This window comes from Amphiura filiformis, chromosome 3, assembly GCF_039555335.1.
Source record: "Amphiura filiformis chromosome 3, Afil_fr2py, whole genome shotgun sequence".
Lineage (NCBI taxonomy): Eukaryota > Metazoa > Echinodermata > Ophiuroidea > Amphilepidida > Amphiuridae > Amphiura > Amphiura filiformis.
In genome coordinates this window covers 21687230-21708328 of record NC_092630.1, presented here as the reverse complement: position 1 = coordinate 21708328, position 21099 = coordinate 21687230, and the positions used below count along the sequence as shown (strand labels likewise).

At 37.0% G+C, this 21099-nt stretch overlaps 1 protein-coding gene across 1 annotated transcript in view; it reads right to left on the bottom strand.

Annotated features, from left to right (window-relative positions):
• Window positions 1-18956, bottom strand: part of LOC140148208 (exportin-T-like) — a 91416-nt gene extending 72460 nt beyond the window's left edge. The window contains exons 1-3 of the mRNA XM_072170069.1: window positions 18825-18956; window positions 6171-6287; window positions 4601-4740 (exon numbers count right to left, since the gene is read on the bottom strand). Of these exons, the coding sequence (XP_072026170.1) occupies window positions 4601-4740; window positions 6171-6230 (200 nt within the window). The 5' untranslated portion in view covers window positions 6231-6287; window positions 18825-18956. The remainder of the gene's footprint in view (window positions 1-4600; window positions 4741-6170; window positions 6288-18824) is intronic.
• Window positions 18957-21099: the final 2143 nt, after the last annotated feature.

The following is a 21099-nucleotide window of genomic DNA, read 5'->3' as shown; positions in this document are numbered from 1 at the left end:
ATGTAGACTTATTCTTATATATTTTTTGTTTTAATTTGAATGGGGGGAAAGAGGTGCATTACTCTAGAACAGGGATTATGCATTTACCTAAACACAGTTGTTGCTGCCAAGAGTTGAACTATATCATCACAAATATGGGCGATTAAACTTTTTTGGCATGATTCTTTAAAATGTATACGTGTCAATATGAATGCACACATTGAACACATATACACAGTAATCTGTAAAAAGTATGTCACTCAGATGACCATGACACTGATCTAGCGACCAGGTGCACATTATACTGATCGATAAGTGAATTAAATGCTAAGCAATTAAAAAAGCATCATTCTTAAACAGCTGAGAAGATTCATGCAATTTCATCGGTTCCTGTCCATGCCATGTATTTGAAATGAATACCATGTAACTAATGCTATGTTAAGTTAAGTTACTATTTGTTGCATACTGTGGCTTTGCATATATTTGCTGGGTGATGGCAGTTCAATCTTCACTACGAAGCCATAAAATTTATAAAGATTTAGCAAAAAATTGTTTTAAAAAGGTTAATAAATGTATTTTTTTGAGACCCAGCTGGGTATATTACCTGATATACTATATGCGGCACAATACCTTGTTGTTCCAATTCAAATAATGTAGAGCCATAAGTTTTCTGTTTTACCGGTAAAGAAAACAAAATTCAGTGTTCTGGTGAAAAACCAGTTTATTTCATAACTTCTTGGAGACAACTTTGTCAGACTAATTAATGTCATTTTAAGCTTTGCTTTTGCCTTCAACACTCCAAATTAATGCTAACAATAATGGTCTGCCTAGGATCATGAGGGTGCAATTTTGCAATTTGAGAACTGTTGGAAACTGGTTTTGCAATTCACAAAACAGAATTTGCCTTTTAGAAAATGAAAAACTTAGAGGCTCTTTAAATAATGGTATCTCCTGTCAGATGCTAGATATATGACTGTCTCAAAACAGTACTCTTATTATCTACATTTTGTGAATATTTAAAAAAAAATTTATACAGATAAAAGGTTTTTAAAGAACATTGGACCTCGACCATTGTCCGAAATAGGTAACAGAAGTAAGTACTATTGATATCTTCCGCACTGCATAGTGTGGAGCCAGTGAGCCCGTCATTTGATAATAATACCTGTACAAAAATAAAGGTTACTCCAAACAGTTGTGCAAAATAATAGCAACAATTAAACTTGGTGCCAGCTAGAATTTGCCCAGTCGCCTTTGTCAGCAGCCGCTACAGAAGACACGAGGGAGATCTAGGACTAGGAAAGGGGTATTAAGTGAACAAGGGATTTCCGCTTGGCTCCACAAGGCTAAAATTAACATTGTCACCAATGATGTTGTGTCACATCCAATAATAGGTCAATCCTAACTAATTGTGTCTACAAGATGATGCATGTGTGTAATTCATGCATTAAGTAACTAAGAAACATTTCAAAAAATGACCTGCATAATTATTGTATTATTATCATTATTATTTCTCTGGTGATGATTATTCCTCCAGAAGTTCAAAATATTATTTTGAAAATGAAATCTAATACTGGAAGTTACTAAAATTTGCAACTCGCTTTGCTACGATGCATCCGAGAACATCGAACTTCATTAACAAGAAAGGGGCATCCAAGAACATCGAACTTCAAAACAAGAAAGGGGGAATCCGTGTCCAGTTGTCACACGCACGGGACTTGGCATTGTGAGACATTCCTCTGACGTCTGCCATCACAACATCTGACGTCACACCATCATCAATCATATTCATATGCCTGTTGAAATCCAATGTTCGGACGCAACATAGCAAAGTAAATTGTGGGATAGGCTCAAAGTGAGTTGCAAATTTTAGTTCCAGTATTAGCAAAATAATATTATCATTATTATCATTGTTATTAATATCATTATTGTTTTTTGCCTGTACTGGACAACAAACAAAATATGTATTTGATGCAAGGGGGTACTGGCAGGTACTATGAAACATCCACTGTTTGCACATGGAGTATGTCCACTGGCAGATTGTGATAGTTCCCATGTTAAAAATTCCATAGATGTAAAACCATTCAGAATTCAAAGCAAAAAGCAAGTGTGTGTTGGTGTGCAGACATGCACATAATTTGAAAGGTGTAATTGCACAAGAATAGAAAGAAGGTAAAAATGCTTTTGAGCCTGTCAGAGACTACCTTTTGAGGAGAGCGAGAGCAATCGCTCTCTACTGCTCTCCTTAAATCTGATATAGGTGAGAGATTTTAAGCTCTCTGTAGTTGACCATTATCTCCTTACATTCTATTGTAAATGCTCTAAACAGCTCTCCTTGAAGAATTCAGAAGAGCTATTAAATGCTCTCTTGCAAATTCCAAAAGACAGTCCCGGGTTTATTAGAAAAATGCGGTACATCCTCAATTATTTTACCAAATTCTCTACAACACATGCAATTAGGGTGTACACATAATGCTTGGAATACAAGTGCGCAGGAGTGCATGGATTTGCGTATGACAGTTTATCAGTCTTTGTTGGTTATTCACTTTTCCACGAACATACTCACTCTCACTCTCTCTCTATTATAACTTAAATTAGTTCGGTGAGAAATATGAAAATATCTCACATATCATCCAGCACAAAGACAACAAATCAACCTTGGTTAATAGTTCTGTTTGATAACATTATCACATCGCTGCTAATCAATGATTTTCCTGTATGTAATACTAGTGTAATCTTCATTTCCTGTATTTCTTCAGGCAATATTAAACTTCTGTCAACACAAAGTCATCATTTTACTCGCCGCAAGTGTGCTAGGAAATGTGGATTTGCTGCTCAGACACCTAACAATTAGTCGCTGCTCTGGGGAAACAAGCACTACCGGATGTCTTACAGCAAGAAATGAAATTCTTGCCTCATCAACAGGAGTTGTGTACACCTGTCATGTTTAGACTGGATGTGTTTCCCTCATAATCTCATTGACTGTGGATTATAGATAAATTTGTGAGAAGTACTCAAGATTTGTGCTTTCCTTTAAAGTGAAAAATAGATAATGTGGATGTATGGCATTTAACAGTTACATCAAGCGTACATGTATGCATGATGAATGTGTCCCTTAAGCTTGTGCCCTATGATTCAGGGTCAAGAGGGAGTCACACTTATCACTACTCATACAGAATTGACTGACACATGCCACTATTACACGTCCATCATTGCAAAAGCCTCAGCTGAAATCATCGGCATCTACTAGGTAGCCTTTCAAAATGGCAGCACTGCACATATATTGGTAAAAAAAGCTTTCCTGAATCTCTTGAAACAATTTGGATAATATAGCTCAGAACTATCAGATGTATGCCAAAGGTGCACAGCGATTACAATCACTCTTTTAAAACATAGTTCTTGACTTTGAAACCGTTAGTCACTTCAAGTAAGGTACATTAAGATAGCAAATTAGCAAGCAAAGCAACAATACTCCGATTCTATTTTTTTCGTAAATATTTGTAACATTTTGTGTAGACTAACTTTGGAATTTATTCAAAACTTCACATTAATGAGTTATTAATCACATAAATGAGTCACATAAATTTGATATGGGTATACATGATATCAATTTAGAAGGAAGCTGTTACAGAAATACTGCATTCAGTCTTGCAAATTTTGTGGTTCTATAAGTTTTTATGATAAAAAAAAGTGCCCAAACAAGTTTTCTTAGAGAATAAGAGTATTGTTTGAGACCCATCCATATATCTATCGCCTAATAGAAAATGGGAGATACCACTATTTTATGTGAAACAAGGCGAGAGAATGCAAAACATTATAGGTTCAACCCGGATATCCACAGTACGAATACTATGTTATGTACAACACAAATGATATGCATCCAGATCAATACAGTTCTCATATAAAACACAGCCAAGAACCAATGAAAATACGGGGGAAAAAAACTGTTTAAGAATTTGTCTTAGGACTACTTTTCATACTGTCAATGTGAACTTATTGGTCATCAAATTTGTGTAAAGTATGCAAAGGCTTGTGGGTTTATGCCTGTTATTAATGCACTAAATCACTGCATTTAGTTTTTTTTAACACTACCAAGCAGTGAACCTTTTAGTACCTAATATGACCTGCAAGTATAAAGATATGTGCCACTGCTCAACTAAAGACCCTTTGCAGGGATCCGCCATATTGCCGCCAAAATGAGGTTCTTCCTGCACCTGCACACATAAATGTGCCATTTTTTTCCACACTTTCCTCCAAGCATATTTACAAGTACCAGTATGCAACATGTTAGAATGCTTTTGTAAAGCATACGCCCTAATTAAACCATGCATATGAAAGCGTGCACATAAATAACACAATATGTGCAGATAGAACCTAGTTTTGAGATGACAGTACAAAGAATTTATAGGATACTTGAAAGTCTAGCAAATTGTATGGTCCAAATTCAAAACTTTCCTATTGTGTTTTTTTCTGGTGCAAGGTTACATATCTCTGAACTTTTATGAACAACTTTGTGATAAACTGTTTATAAGTTTCAATAAACCATAGATTGAGACAGTCCAAAGATGCCAATTTAGTAGAAATATTTCAAGAACTGGGTTTTAACACAAGTGAAAGTTCATACCTGGTATTGATGAAATGTTCCAAAACTTGAAAGCAAAAGAATTTGATGTGATCACTCTCATACATTCCCTGCATCACCGCCTCGGCACACAGCTTCCATCCTTCATCCGACTGCTTCAGTTGCTCAAAATAGGCCACTGCCTGCTCAGGAGACATAATGGCAAACAAAGCACAACAAAACTAGATTATCAGGTTAATTTGTTTACAACACACAAACAAGAGACATAGAGTGTGTGTGACATCTACGCATCACAAGTCATTATGCTTAACTATTGTATGATTACATGACCAGTGGCCATGAGACAAGGAGAAGGCTTTGATAGGCGGGGGCTATCTATCAATCATATACCACGACAGCCATCGTTGCTTTAGGTCATATGACAGCCAAGGTATTAGCAGCTACGTAGCCACTGTGGGACTCCTACAGACAATTAGTCATGACGTACAGTACATGTTCTAAGGCTTAATTTCGACGTCAGTGCCGATGTACCTGTTAATCTGACATAATTCTTACCATTGTTTTGTTGCTGTTAGGAAAGTAAGATGTACAAATCCCAATGATGTAGAGATTGCTCTCAAGACCTCAAGACAAGTTCAGATGCTATACAACTTTAGAGTGTTTCTTGCAGTTTTGTAATGTGTCACAAAAATAGATTGGCCTATATGTAATACTTGTACAAACCTAAATTGAGCAGTTGACAATTTACTGGTTTGGGAAACTGAATTAATCCTAATTATATCATGTACAAAGTTAATGAAATATATGCAAACTTGAGCGCACACCTCTAATCAAGCCTTATTTTTAACTCCTTAAAATTGACCTGTTGCAAAAGATTGTACATGTACATATAAACAACTTTCAAAGTGAATTGCAAAATTCTGATCTATGTATATCTGTGGAAAATGGCATTGTACCTAAACTGCAAGTGTGAAGTGCAATTTGCAACAAAAGTAAGAAATGTTGATTTGAGGCATTTGTACATGAGATGCATCATATAATATTTTAAGATGATGCTAACTATATCTAAGTTTTTGAGAAATTGCAGGATTTTTTTTCAAAATCTAAAGGAAATATTAATTGGAAATTAAAGAAAAAAACTTAGAACTCAATTCCGAGTCACAGAAGCAATGACCTTTCTTGTTCTTGTTGGAATACTGGCCAACAATCCTGCTGGATTTAGACGGTCAGGATGTCTCCAGACTTGAAAGCAAACAGAGAGTACATATGTACACCTTATTGGGCTATAGACGAATCCAACAAGCCAAGTGATAGTCAGAATTCAGTCTGCCATTACTGGGTCCCGTCTGTACCAAACTGGTGTTGTTACTGCCCAATTGGGTGGATTAAATCCGCTTAAAAATTAATGTTGAATTGTGTTGTAAACTTTCATCATTCTTTTGTCTAGGTGTAACACAGGTGATGGAATGCAGTTTAATATCCCCGCCAAGGCCACATCATTTCACTTTTAGGTGGGATAGATCTAAGGGGGGACCAGTAATGGCTGGCTGTCATTGAGGTGTAGGAATGCATGAAAATTGATTCGTCTATAGATTTATGTAATTTAGCTTACCCGCTGCTGACCAGCAGCATCTGCATAAGGTCCCAAGCCTTGCAACGCTTGCTCATCCATGGCAATGGCTCCACACCTTCATGCGCACAGGCTGGGTCATAACATCGGATACAAAATCTGAAAGGACACACAAAAATTGAAACAAAGAGTTGATGATTATCTACAAAGTTGAGTTAATCCTGAGTTGAATCTCATAAGACTATCAACACATGCAATAATGAAGCACCTATAATGTTATCACATCATGAAGCCATATTTGGTAAGCTGCCATATCCCTGATTACCTGATGAAATACACGTTGACAATTTGGCAACAATTTACATACCAAAACTAACCCTGTAAATGACAAACTTAACATTTACTTTGTTTTTTATCAAACATTAACAAAATGTGGACAGTTAAAAATTCTCACTAAAGACTCTATATTCTAGAGGTTGGAAATCCAAGTAAGTTATTCACTACAGGTTAATTAAGTATTTCTTCGCCAAACTGGAACATGCACATTGCATCCATGTAGCGTACTAAGCGTGTATGCAATGTAAGGTGTGTACAATTGTATACTTTCTTCTGTACCGCGCTATGTGTGTGTGTTTATCGCGGAGCCACTAGCGTTCAAAGTGTTCCAGTTTGGCCAAGAATTACTTAATTTATCTGTAAAATGTACAAATTTTCAGATGTGTGACTGTGTAGATGTATACTGCACCCAAAAAGTATCCAAACACTTAAACCAAAAGCCATTTCTTAAAGACACTAAAATTAAATTACAAAATAAAATAGTCGATAAATAGAGAATTTTGTTCTGCATATTTTCATACTTCATTCGGTATAATACGACTTAATTTTCTTAACTTAGCAATTTGAATAAAAAAAAAGCTTTTCAAAGGTGACAATAATTTGCACTGACTTTTCCCGCAAAGCATGCAGATGATGTTCATAGCGGAGTGAGCATTCATCTGTTAGGCTTTATTGAACTTGGAACAAAGAGTAGCAGAAATCGCCTGAAGGAAAAAATATCTAAATTTGTCATTTTTGGAACTCAACCATTTGTCATTCAACCATTTGTCATTCAACCAGGCCTAAGAGTGTGTCTTTGAAAAAATATCTGTTTTTGGTGAATGGAGGGAGCGAAGCGACCGAAGTCTCACCCCGCACAGGCTCCTGGATTTGAGCTCTATCAGAGGGTAAGTGGAATAAAATTGCATTGTGCTGAATAAGGTATCGATCGGCAATGGTCGAAAATGACATAGCAAACCCTGGAAGTGAATCAACTGGAAGTCATTGATCCCAACTTCAAGTTCAAAATTTGTCATTTCACCATGATTTTCAAGCTTACAATTTTTCAGAATTTATCGTTGTAAAAATGACCTCTAATAAATGCCCCCCTATATGGAGGAAATATGGTAATTCAAAACTTTAGAGTTATGTTGCTCCAGGTATAATGCTCCAGTGGTTTGCAGGGGTGTGAGAGGCCACAGACCAAAAACGAGGAAAATCACTAAAAACAGCGTAAAATCAGGGTAAAAACGCCAAATATGGGCTGAAAATAAAAGAAAAACGTGTAAATTTTGGCAACAAAAAAAGAGGAAATCAGCTAAAAAGAGGAACTCTCACATCCCTGGGTTTGGTAAAAGAAGCAAAATTGTGCATTACCATGCCCCATGCCGTGCGATACATACTTCAGATGGTTGTTACCACATTTTACCACAAATCATGTCTCAGGCTTTAAATTTCACTGCCAGAGTGAAAAAAAAAATATCTGTACCTAAATCCAACTTTTGATTTGAAAAATGGAGGATGAAGCTGCCGATCTGGTCACACACTTTTAAACAAGAGAAAAAACTTCGCAAAATTCATGGTTGATTACTTCATAATTAGCTTAAAACTTTCACAATATTTTTTTTTTTGAGCTGCAAATTCATTTTGAGGAACAGATCAATGAGGTAAGGGCAAAATCAAGGCAATCTACCGATTCTATGATTTGGTTCAAGGCAAGCTGTTACAAGTTCACCAACAGATAGAAACAAGATTCCATCATGTGCATCTAGCAGAAATGTCACTCAACTTTGACAACTTAATATTAAAATTTTCAAACATACTGTAACCTATAAAGAATCCACTTCTCTGTTCATGTACACACATTTGAAGGGTTTAACATAAAGAAGAAAACTGATCTAGAAGTTTTGGTTATCATTTAAATGGCCATTTCATTTGAGCCACCATACACAAGGTGCTACAAATAAATACCGGTACACATACATTGTACATTAGGGTGTGGCAAAAAATGGATCGACTTGGAATTTTCTGAGAATTTTACTGGGGTTACTATTATTGTGCTGAAATATTAAGATCAAAGCATGTTTCACCCAGGCAGTCGATTTTCACAATCCCCATTTATCTGCATTTCTTTCTGCATAACTCTATATAGAAAATTCAGTAGGAACAAGTACCCTAGTAAAATTCTCCGAGAGTTCCAAGTCGATCCGAGAAAAAAAGTATTTTTCGCCCCACCCTGTTGTACATCATTCAGTTACTATGTAGGGCCCTACAAAAAACATCAATCGGGGGTAAGTAACCGTTTGGTTGGGTGTTAAACCGTGGAGCTAAAATATGCTATATCCCCTTGTAGCCTTCCATCCATCCCCAGCCAAGCAGGTCATGACATGGTCTATAATACACCTAGCTCATCACATGCAAGACTTGAATTTAAATTGATGGAAAGGAAGTTGTTGATAATTCTAGGCTTTGCCCATTTCCGGCAGGCAGACACGCTATCTTTCTCAGGGAATAATGTCATCTGACAGATAGTAAATCACAACAGATGTGTTGTTGCCTTTTTGTTTCTTTATTTTAAGGTTACACTCATAATCATTGAGCCTACATGTAGATCTAGACAGCAACTTTTTTATTTTACTATTTTCATAGCATTTTCCGATAATGTGGCCCCTGCATGGACACCACCATGTTGTATTTCAAAACCAGAAGTTGTATTTTGCAAGTTCCGGAAGTCATATTTTGTGAGTTTTTTCACTGCTAATACACATCGATTTAATATATGCCCCCTTTTGAAAATATTATGCTCCCGAGGCATTTATTAGAGAATATAATAGAGAACAGGTCAAAATTAACAACTTTAGACACAAAGGAATTTGTCTATTAACTGTTCGTACATTTTGCGGTTGTGTAAAATGCAAATACAAAACCCCTGTATTGAATACAAACTTGCTATCAACATGTAGCTATACAGGGTGTCCCAGAAAAAATTACAGAGTGAATAAAATTGAACGCAAGTCAAGAAATAGACATCGGAATCAAAACATTTACAATGTATCGCATAGCCTATTTTATTGCGCATCACATACAAAATTTTTATTTTATTCGGTTGACTGGTTGCGAAGAAATTAACGATTACATAATGCGCGCATCAATGCAGTTCATTCCAAGTTTGATCAACAGGGGCTTTTTTCATCCTCGCTCACCACTTCCTAAAGTTTGTGTATCTCATTAAATTTAGTCCTCATTATCTATTTTATAAGCCAACGGTGTTATGTTATTCATGCTTTTACTGAAGATGAATAACAGTTTGTCTGAGAAAACTTTGATTTCTGCAATTGGATGCTTTCCAACTTTAATGCTCTAAGTTGTGCAAACTTGTTATATTTTAACTTTCCAAAGAACATTTGAGCCCAGAATGAAATTGCTCAAGTGCTTACAGCTTTACGGGTGATTTTTGATGCCATGCAACATTGATGTTGAAGTTTTTAATAGAAAGATTTATACTTTGCATTGCAATTTCTTGGAAATATTCCAAAAACATTAATGTGTGTGAGAAATGTTTTAAGTCAGCTGGAATTCTTTATGCAATAATTCTTTATGCAACATTTATATCAAAATTAACGAAAACAGATATTTACAAGTACCGAGCATCATCTTACATGCAAGCTTTCATTTCCAATTATCGTGCAGGTTTTCATATTTGAACGAAACCTAATTAAATGTTTTGCAAGAAACAGATTATTTAAAAAAACCAAAAGGATTTCACTGAACAAAATATAAAGCACATTGACAGTTAACCACTAGTGCGCATTGTGTTGAATGATCTTTCTTTCAAACTTGGAATGAAGTGAATTGACGCATGCGTTATGTAATCGCTCATTTCTTCGCAATCAGTCAACCGATTCCAGTAAAATAGGCGTATAAGATGCAGAATAAGATGGGCTACACGCTGATGTTTAGATTTCTGGATTTTGATGTCTATTTCTCGACTTACATCCAAATTCATTCGCCTGGTAATTTTTTCTGGGACACCCTGTATAGTGATACAGATACAAACACTTAAAAAAGTATTTAATCATTCTCAAAAGTATGCAAAATGTTGGTCATGACTCATATTTGTTAAACAGTTAGCTGCAGTATGTGGCCTCATGAACTTGTAAAGCGCGAGCATGTCCGCTTCGCTTTGTTCTTTCTCTGGATCTGAGACCATAATACCTAAATGGTCTCAGCTCTGGATAGTATACTATAAAAGCGACAGAGCCCGATGGTAGTTATAAACACTCACTTAAACTACTCTGCAGTGAAATTGTTTGGGTTTTTTTTCTTCCTTAAAAACTTGGTGCAATTATCAAGATAGGGCACCAACCATTGGCTTTTGTATGCTCAAAGAACTAGCTAAATAGGGTGTTGTATGTACATCACAGCCAGTGCTGTACGGTGCGACCATTTTAGGCGCATTGGCGACTAGATTTTTGCTGATGGCGACTAAATATTCAATCCCTGGCGCCAATGGCAACCAACTGCTGAAACTTTTAATCGCCAAAAACAAAACATGTACCGTATATGGTCATGTTTTTTATACTGGGACCCTAAAAAAGGTGGTGCTGTCACATTTTGCTAAATCATTTTGTCTACTTATTCCTATATTTTTGCTAAAATTCATCATGAACAAATGGTTTTGGTCTTATTTTGAAGATAAATTATTAATCTAATGAATTAATAACAAATACAATTAAACAAATGAATTAATTAATTACAACAGCTTAATTAAGTTAATTAGTCAGGGGTGTTGCCGGAAGTGGAGGAGCCGGAAGCGGAGGAGCTCTGTGTAATTCCAATGGGAAGTTGGTGTTCATTAATAAAATTTATGCACTTTGTTGCCTAGTAGAAGTAAAAATGCATTTGCATAATGTTAATCTTATTTTCTAACTTTCTATAACTATAATTGCCTAGTTAATCTTAATAAACGTAGTAATTAGGGATTTAACAAGCTTTTTATTAATGCAATGGAATGTGGGTCATGCAATACAACAGGCTTTAAATTTTGCATGCATGCATATGAAATCAATTTAAATATTGTTTTATCTTTGAAATATAAAATATATCTTCTCAAAGGAGATTATTACAGTCAAAGGATTTAATCTGGTGACATATTGATCTCTGGTTATTGTTAAATAGTTTATTGATGTAGGCTAATTGTGCATGTATATGCCTACATGTACTTGTTACTAATTATTCACTGTATATTGATTTTTGGAACACGCTATATAGGAATTGGATATTTAAATTTGATATTATAGCAATTCTTTAAACTATTTTGAATATATTTTCCAAATTTAATGGCACTTAGGGAAATTTTACATATATTAAAAAATTTAAAATACAACTTTTTTCACACCCTGTATAACACAATGGGCTTAACAAATATAGCACAAACTATATATTTAATGAAAGGACTAACTGTGTACATTCCAAATATCAAGTTCATTTTCCAATTTAATATACTATGTAGAAATATTGGAGTGGCAAAGAAATTTTTTTTTTTGGTATTTTTCAATGGAATCACCCTGTATATTTTTGGTACACCCTGTATATCCACTCAAACTTTACAGATTTGCAATCCTGACAATATATGCTTTTTTAAAATGTATATGTTTACATAGTTTGAGTGAAAACTTTTTGAATTATAATCATAAATACAAAAAAGGAGTGGATTTTTGACAAATTGCAAGATGTGACACAATTGGGTCCCACCTCAAAAAACATGACCATATAATGTAGCATTCAAGAGTACGAATGTATGCTATGAATATGCATTTATCATGGTGTCTCAATGGGGACTTCCTGGAAAACATATAGGCCTACACTGTACATGCTGCGTATGAAGTATGTAGCATTCAATGGGAATATGTAGATTAGAGTACAGCAGGCAGCAGCTATATGAACATTCAACACACGTGACTGTTCAGTTAACGTTTTTTACCTGGGAGCAAAATTTGGGCGCCTAAATTTATAAAGTTAGGAGCCATTGGCTCCTCAATCAGTTTTTGCACCGTACAGCACTGATCACAGCCCACCATTATTTTTCATATTATGATGCTGATAAAGAGAGGGCTCTTTTAAGATTTGAGTTCGCTCCGGTTTTGAGCGATCACAAAATGGGAGTGTTTGGTGGACAAACAGCGATACTCAAATTTATCAGTAATGGTAAAGGGAGCCCTCTCTGAATATAGTATGTGGGGAAATCAATAGTGTACATAAACAGTGCCCTCTTTAAAATCAATAATATGATGTGAGCAGTGGTATCCGGGAGTGGTATAGTATTACCCAGATTGAAAGAAAAAAAATGATGTACATTGTACGTGAAGCAGTGATTGATAAATAAATTATGTAATATTGCCGAGATCAGCAAAAGTGAAAATTAAATAAATCTTGGGACGAAAAATTGACTAGAGCAGCTGGTCTATCACTCTGTTAAAAATAACATTAAAGGAAGGTGACCTGATATATTTGTAAAATAAAATAAAATGATGTCCCTTTCAAGCATTCATGCAAAAAGAATTACTGACACTGACATATTATAAATACAGCGTGTTACTTGAAGTCTAAATCATGACTAATATATTGATATCAAATGGAGGATCTTATTTTTTGCATAACATATTGAAATTAGGAGTTTCAAATCAGTGTATTTCCAATTTCAATTTGGAAAATGATAAAAATATGAGCTTTCCCAAAATACCAAGCTACTAAAATCTGAATTTTTATTGGGTGAATAAAGATATGCTTGCAAGTCTTCATGACATACTTATATACCCTGGCTGATGTACAGGTAGGAGGGACATAGTCCGAATAATCAGACCCAGAACAAAATATTAATTTCTGACATGATCATGTTCTGGGTCTGAACTGTTTCCATTCGAAATCTTGATACCAAATTGGACAAAAGAAGCACATGGTCCTACTTCACAGTTTTTAATCCCCTATTCATGTTGCGTGAATCACTCTATTGTGGACCATCCTTTTGATACTTGAGTATTTGGACAAGCGGAACAGTTTTGACAGGCCTTTTGTCTACCTCTCTGTTTGTAAACAAAGCGAGGAGGTCGAAATTGTCCTCCTCAGCGAATACGAAAGGCAGCGTAATAGTACGGCACTAGGAGGGACACAATTGAGCCAACATGTAGCGAACACGTTGAAAATCAGATCCTCCTTAGAAATCAATAGCAGTTATGTTTCTTATGTGCTTTTCGAAGTATGGCAGTCTTCAATCTGGGTAAAACCCGGCAAATTCAAAAGACTTGCGTACACAGAAGGAGGGCAGTCTTCAATCTGGGTAAAACCTGGCAAATTCAAAAGACTTTACCCACTTTGTGCAGCGCCATCCTATTGTGTCCGCTATGTCTCGAAAAGGCTAATGGTAGTTAATCCGATTATTACATCACTTCGACAGTGAATTGAGACATTTACATCAGTATTTCGATTGTGTACAACCATGGAAGTAATACACATGGAAGCTGGTCAAATACTACATCAAAGTGAGTATCATACTTGCCGCGATACTGAACAAAAGCAGTACAGTTGAAAGTGGAACAATTGAGTCATCGCATGGTCGCGTGTACCATATCTAAAATCAAAGTTCCCGCTTAAAAATCAATAGCAGTACGAGGTCGTGTACTAAGTCCTGACAATGGGCTGTGTTATATTACCGCAGTGCATGACTAGTTTTATGAACACAAACAGATTTTATAAAATCCCCACGTAATGGTCAGAATGCTATCAGTTTAATTTATACAATTTTATTAAAAGTATGTAATTATGTGAAAACCTACCGATTATGTATATATATGCTAGACTTTCAGATAGCAGTTTTAAAACAGACAAGGCGGTTCTCGAACCACGAGTCTCGCCTGCTTTCGCGACCACCTGCTTTTGCGATTACTTTTGGTAGAGGTAAATGAATTTGGCGGTTATCGGCTGGGCACGATTATCTGGCTGATGGTGACTGTACCCACCAAGTTTCATGCCCATGCAACAGTTTTTACTAATTTGACCTCAGATGACCCCTGGTGGCCTCGAAATGACCTTCCAAAAATTTGGCTTTAAAATGTTGACTGTACCCACCAAGTTTCATGCCCATACAACAGTTTTTACTAATTTGGCCTCAGATGACCCCTGGTGACCTCGAAATGACCTTCCAAAAATTTGGCTTTAAATGTTGACTGTACCCACCAAGATTCATGCCCGTACAAGTTTTTACTAATTTGACCTCAGATGACCCCTGGTGACCTCGAAATGACCTTCCAAAATTGGGCTTTAAATGTTGACTGTACCCACCAAGTTTCATGCCCGTACAACAGTTTGTACTAAATTTGACCTCAGATGACCCCTGGTGACCTTGAAATGACCTTCCAAAAATTTGGCTTTGAAGGTTGACTGTACCCACCAAGTTTCATGCCCGTACAACAGTTTTACTAAATTTGACCTCAGATGACCCTGGTGACCTTGAAATGACCTTCCAAAAATTTGGCTTTAAATGTTGACTGTACCCACCAAGTTTCATGCCCGTACAACAGTTTTTACTAATTTGACCTCAGATGACCCCTGGTGACCTCGAAATGACCTTCCAAAAATTTGGCTTTAAATGTTGACTGTACCCACCAAGTTTCATGCCCATACAACAGTTTTTACTAATTTGACCTCAGATGACCCCTGGTGACCTTGAAATGACCTTCCAAAAATTTGGCTTTAAATGTTGACTGTACCAACCAAGTTTCATGCCCATACAACAGTTTTTACTAATTTGACCTCAGATGACCCCTGGTGACCTTGAAATGACCTTCCAAAAATTTGGCTTTAAATGTTGACTGTACCAACCAAGTTTCATGCCCATACGACAGTTTTTACTAATTTGACCTCAGATGACCCCTACATGACCTCAGTGACCTTGACCCACTAACCAATACAAACCGGTTCTGTCTTGGGTCAAGATGCACCCACCCACCAAGTTTGAGGAACGTGCGACTACTAGTGTGCGAGAAAATAGGCGGAAAGCAAACTTTAACCAAAACTTTAACCAAATTTGTCACATACACACACACATACACCCCTACACACATACATACGGAAAAGTGATTATATAGTCTCCTGCCTTATCAGGCGAGACAAAAATGAAATGAAATACAATTTATTTTACGCAAAATGTAAAGATAATACCCGACTCTGGAACATTCTGGTCAACAGCAATTTCGGGCAGACCGGGCACACAAATAGATGCGGATTCATTTTATAATGTAAAGCATGTGCCAAGTGCGCATATCAATTATTACCGCTAAATAGCGGTTTAGACGTAAATGCATGATTTCCAATATTTTGAAGTTTAAGAAAATCTGTAAGTACAGGGTAGAAATCGATATTTTGAATGGATTTCTGTAATTATGGATTACAAATCTAACATCCCTGTCACTTTTTTCCGAATAAAAACAACATACTTGAAACATAATCAAGAAAAACATGATTTTTGCTCAAAATAAGAAACCTGTAAATAAACGAACTGGCAATAAAGGCGGCAAGTCTGATCCACATCAAAGACACGATGACTACATTGTTATCACAATAGCTTGATACGTACCTTCTATAGAATGTTACGTAAATAATTCAATAGGTGTTGGACCGACCGCTTCCATGTCTCTTACTTCCATGGTACAACATACATCCTCATCACTCAGGAGGAATCCACTGATGAACTGATGGAGTTGAATGTCCTGCTCTCAACCTTTCATTGATGTCCTTTCTATTGATTGGATTAGGGTACCGTATTATATAATGAAGGGAGCTCATTTGATCACGGTTGAGCGCTGGAGTGTGTTTCCTGATCTGAAGCCATTTTAGATCAGGAAACACACTCCAGCAGTGTTAACCAGTACAACTACGACTTGAATTCAGGAAAAAAAACCACTGAAAACCATTTTCTGTGAATTTGATTCAAAAATAGGCTGAAAAACACTGAAAACAACAATAACAAAACAAGCTGAAATCGGCTAAAGCGCTGAAAATTTTCATGCCTGTGAAATGTGAATTGATCATTCGTGATGCTTCTGTCGAAATGTCACAAGATAATTATCAAAATAAAATATTTTGATATTAATCCGCAATGTTATAAAGCCTGCATGTATACACTGTGCACCATTGGCATTGAGACACTGTCGAACAGTAGCTTACCAGGATGGAATTATTGTTTGCCCAGTTAGTACAAATTACAATGTTCATTTTGAATTTTCATCCATGATTATTAGAGCCATGGCGCTTGAGAATCTGAAAAGTGTGGGGCGGGGGCGACACATATAACGACACATGAATAATATCATGTAGGAAACAAAATGGCCGCTAATCCGCCTATTGTCTAGACCTAGGCTACATCTTCCGGTTTGGTTACGGTCATGTTTTGAGGTGGGCACCCAAAAAAGGTGGAGCTGTCACATTTTCCAAAAAATTTTCTCTTCTTATTCCTATATTTTTGCTAAAATCCATCATGAAGAAATGGTTTTGGTCTTATTTTGAAGATAAATTAAAATCGATCAGTCCCGTTGTTGCTATGCGCCTCCGATTGGTTCAAATAGCGAGTACGCGTATCGCGTTGATGCACACGCGCTGACCCGTGTGATATTGTGTCATATCACACGGGTAAGAACCAATAAGATTACAGGAACATTCTCAAGTGTTTAAGAATTGTCATTAACAATCTGACATTTTCTTACTGTATTTCAGCTAGAGCACCATGTGTTGAAAACCTGGGGCAAACACAGAACAAAAGACAGTCTGTCATGTCTGTGTATTACTCGGGGAGCTAGGACCACTTTCTGTGCACCCCCCACAGGACCAAACCAAACCAAATTTTTTAGGTTCCTAAGATGACCCTAAAACATAATCAGGATGTTCCCAAAAATATAAACTGGCCCCAAGGGGGTAAAAGGTCATCAAACTTTGCATAGGGTCAAAATTTCAAACTTGCTCAAATTGTGTTGAAAACCATTCCAATGTATTCCCCTAGTCACAAGGATTCAGAAAATGTATAGTTTGACCTATCTAGGATGTACCGTTCTTGAGTTATAACCAAAATATTTTTCACCCCCGAGATTTAATTTTCACCCCATGTATTTGAATTTTCTGCAAGCTCGGGAGTGAAAAACACGGGAAAACAACCCCCGACTTTCGGGCCTTAATGCTACCCCTGACGCTCAGACTCAACATGTAATATTTGTAAACAAGTGCCTTCCTTCTCTGCCAGTACATGGATCGAATCCATGGGTTCCTACAGTCACCAGGCCATGGAAAACAGGGTACTGAAAAACACTACACAATGTCCACATCAGCCATGGTTGGTTTTGTTTACATTGCATTAATTCCCTCAGAACAGGCAATACAGATTCCAGACAGATAAAACTTATCAGTTTTAGTTGCCCTTATAACTCCAAATTGACAAGACATTAAATTCTATTTTTCATACCAAAATCAAGGAAAACATGGATGACCGGGCCGATGACACACATTCGATGGGTGTACTCTGCCAGCAGAGACTGTAGAGAGAATTTTACCTTAACTACTTTGCCATGATATAGTTTATGAGTTATGATAGTAGACACGGCCCGGCCCCGTAGACAGGATCATGCATGCGCGCAAGCCGTGCATGCCATGGACATGATTGATGGAGATAGATATATACATGATATAAGTTAAGACTTAAAGCCATATTATAACATTTGCTGAGGAAGACGCCCTCACTGAATTTTTTTAATTCCTTTTTTACACGATTAAATTGTACTTTATTAAACCAATATACCCTGCAAAAATCAAGACTCTAGGTGCTGTAGTTTTGTCAAAATCCGAGATTTTGAATAAAACGCGGATTCGTGGAATGCTATTCCAGTCCCTTACCGTTTTGGGGACAAAAGAGTACTTATAACTGTCGATTCTGGTTTGGTGTTCACTGTTCAATATATGCTCCTTGTGCTGATCTGCGAGTGAGCCTGGGTCGGCCGTAAGTAGTTTCACGCAACATGAATAGCATAGGGGGATTATTAAAAAACTGTGAAGTAGGACCATGTGCTTCTTTTGTCCAATTTGGCATCAAGATTTCGAATGGAAACAGTTCAGACCCAGAACATGATCATGTCAGAAATTAATATTTTGTTCTGGGTCTGATTTATATTCTGACTACACTGGCATGCTGGTCACTGGACAATTCAATGTCATGCATGCATGTGTAAATCATGAAATTTAAGAATCAATCTTGTAAGTTCTAATTATAAAGACATGGCATAATAAACATCCATTACAAAGAAAAGTATTAAATGCTTACATCCTCAACTAATGTAAACTCACCTTAATTTCTACGTTTTCTTCTTATAAACACTTTAAATGACGCAATACGTGGCAAGATTTTCAGTCGGTACAACCAGCTTTCGACTCATGTCGTGTATTTTGCATCATTGCGTGCACCTCGTGTAACCTTTGACCTCTAATTGGAAATTACTTTTTTTTAAGTCTCATTATCAGTTTCAGTGCCTTACATTTTTGAACGCCACTGAAAATGCATGCATCATCCCAATTTGAAACTCACTTTCCCCCTCCCCACAGAAATATTTCAGGATGGGGACGGCAAAGCGTAAAGTGTCATTAAAATTACTAAAAATGTGACAAAAAAATGATAAAAGACTGAAATGGGGACGAAAATTTGGCTTTGCTCCCCCTCATGGGACAAAAAATCATTTAGGCCTACAATTTCAAATATGCATAGGCCTACAAATAGGGACAAACATGATCATGATTTGGCACAGTTGCACAGGGATCTATACGATTTGGGGGGGTATCATCTACAAAGGATAAAATTCAAGTTGAGAAAAAATTCTAAGAAAGGAAATTCAAATTGAGAAAAAATTAGGTAGGCCTATGACCCGGGGCCTATGACTTGTACTATAAATATAATCCCTTCACAGTAAGGGCTGTGCAATAATTATGAGCCCTGGGGAGGGTAAAATTGGGGGGGGGGGCAAGAATTTTTGGCGAGCCGGGGGGGCGAGCAATCTTTGGCAAGCCAAGAGGGGGTGCAAGCGATTTTTGGCACTCATTCCGGGCGCCTTAAAAAGGTTTAGGAATCCAGGTTAGGAAATATATACCATACGGAAACGCTTAAGGTGGTACTACACCCCTTGATAAATTTGTGACTATTTTTGCATTTCTCTCAAAAACCAATAAAACACTGGTAAAAAAGGTTATGTATATTATAGGGGCAAGGAATCCAGTTACTACACTGGAATTTCAGTGACTCAAGACAAGTAGTTATTGATTTAGGCCCTATTGATCAAATATTGGGTTTCCCTCATTTTTGACTGTAACTCCACATCTGTTGTCTGTGCTGAAATGAAATTTTCAGTGCAGTAGTTGTAGTCCTTGCCCCTATAATATACACTAGCGGGTACCCGCGCTTCGCGCGGGCCCCCGCTAGATGAGTAAATGGGAGCGGTTAGTAAACGGGATCGGTTAGTATAAACGATGGAAATGGTAATCATGTCAATTGGTATCGCTTTTAACAGCTCAATTATTACGCGGTTAGTGATGTGGTAGGCCTACCATTTGTTGCCTCTACTTTGCAAACCGTGACGTTCTTTCTTTCTTACTTTCCCGTTCTTTCTTTCTTGCTTTCCCGTTCTTTCTTTCTTGCTTTCCCGTTCTTTCTTTCTTGCTTTCCCGTTCTTTCTTTCTTGCTTTCCCGTTCTTTCTTGCTTGCTTTCCCTCCCTTTCTCTCTTGCTTTCCTCCCTTTCTTTCTTGCTTTCCTCCCTTTCTTTCTTGCTTTCCTCCCTTTCTTTGTTGCTTTCCTCCTTTCTTTCTTGCTTTCCCTCACTTTCTTTCTTGCTTTCCCTCCCTTTCTTTCTTGCTTTAACCCCCCCAATGTTTTGATAAGGTCAATGGTCCGTACAATCACCCCAAGTTCACACATGTATAATAGATGTGGGTTTCTGACAAAATTAACCTCATTTTTGGCCAAACTAAAAAGTGCCAATTTTTGTTCCACTTTTGCACAATATAATTCACCAGTAGGCCTAATTAGCTTGCCATAAATTATTCTGTCGCCAAGATGCTGGCTTCACTGTAGGCCTATTGCAAGAAATTGATTTAAACGGACCCATCCCCCATGCCATGTCAAGAGAAATCTACGCCATTGTTAATGTTGCCAAAAGATGCCGGATTCACTATTAATATGCCTACTTCAAGAAATGTTTTCATCCCTCCCCTAATGTCAAAAAGAAATCTACGCCACGGATATTTAGCGGTTGCGGTTTTATACCATGCTATAACATACTGCAGTTACTGTCCGTTTTCCTATACACAATACACAGTGCTCTCACCATTGACGCGTGACCCCTACAAATGATGTATGTTGGGAGAATGGACACTTGCCTATTTATTTATTCTCCAAAACTTCTAGCAAATATATTTCTCTAACATGACCTAAAATTACAGCTAGGTTAGATGTTCAGAAATGGTCGTACTTTTGTAAAATATGAGTGAGGGCAAGGCATAGCTAGCCAACTCCCCGTGTTATTTGAATGGAGATTTGACCGAAAATATTGGTATCGGACCGCTCACTTCTGAAGG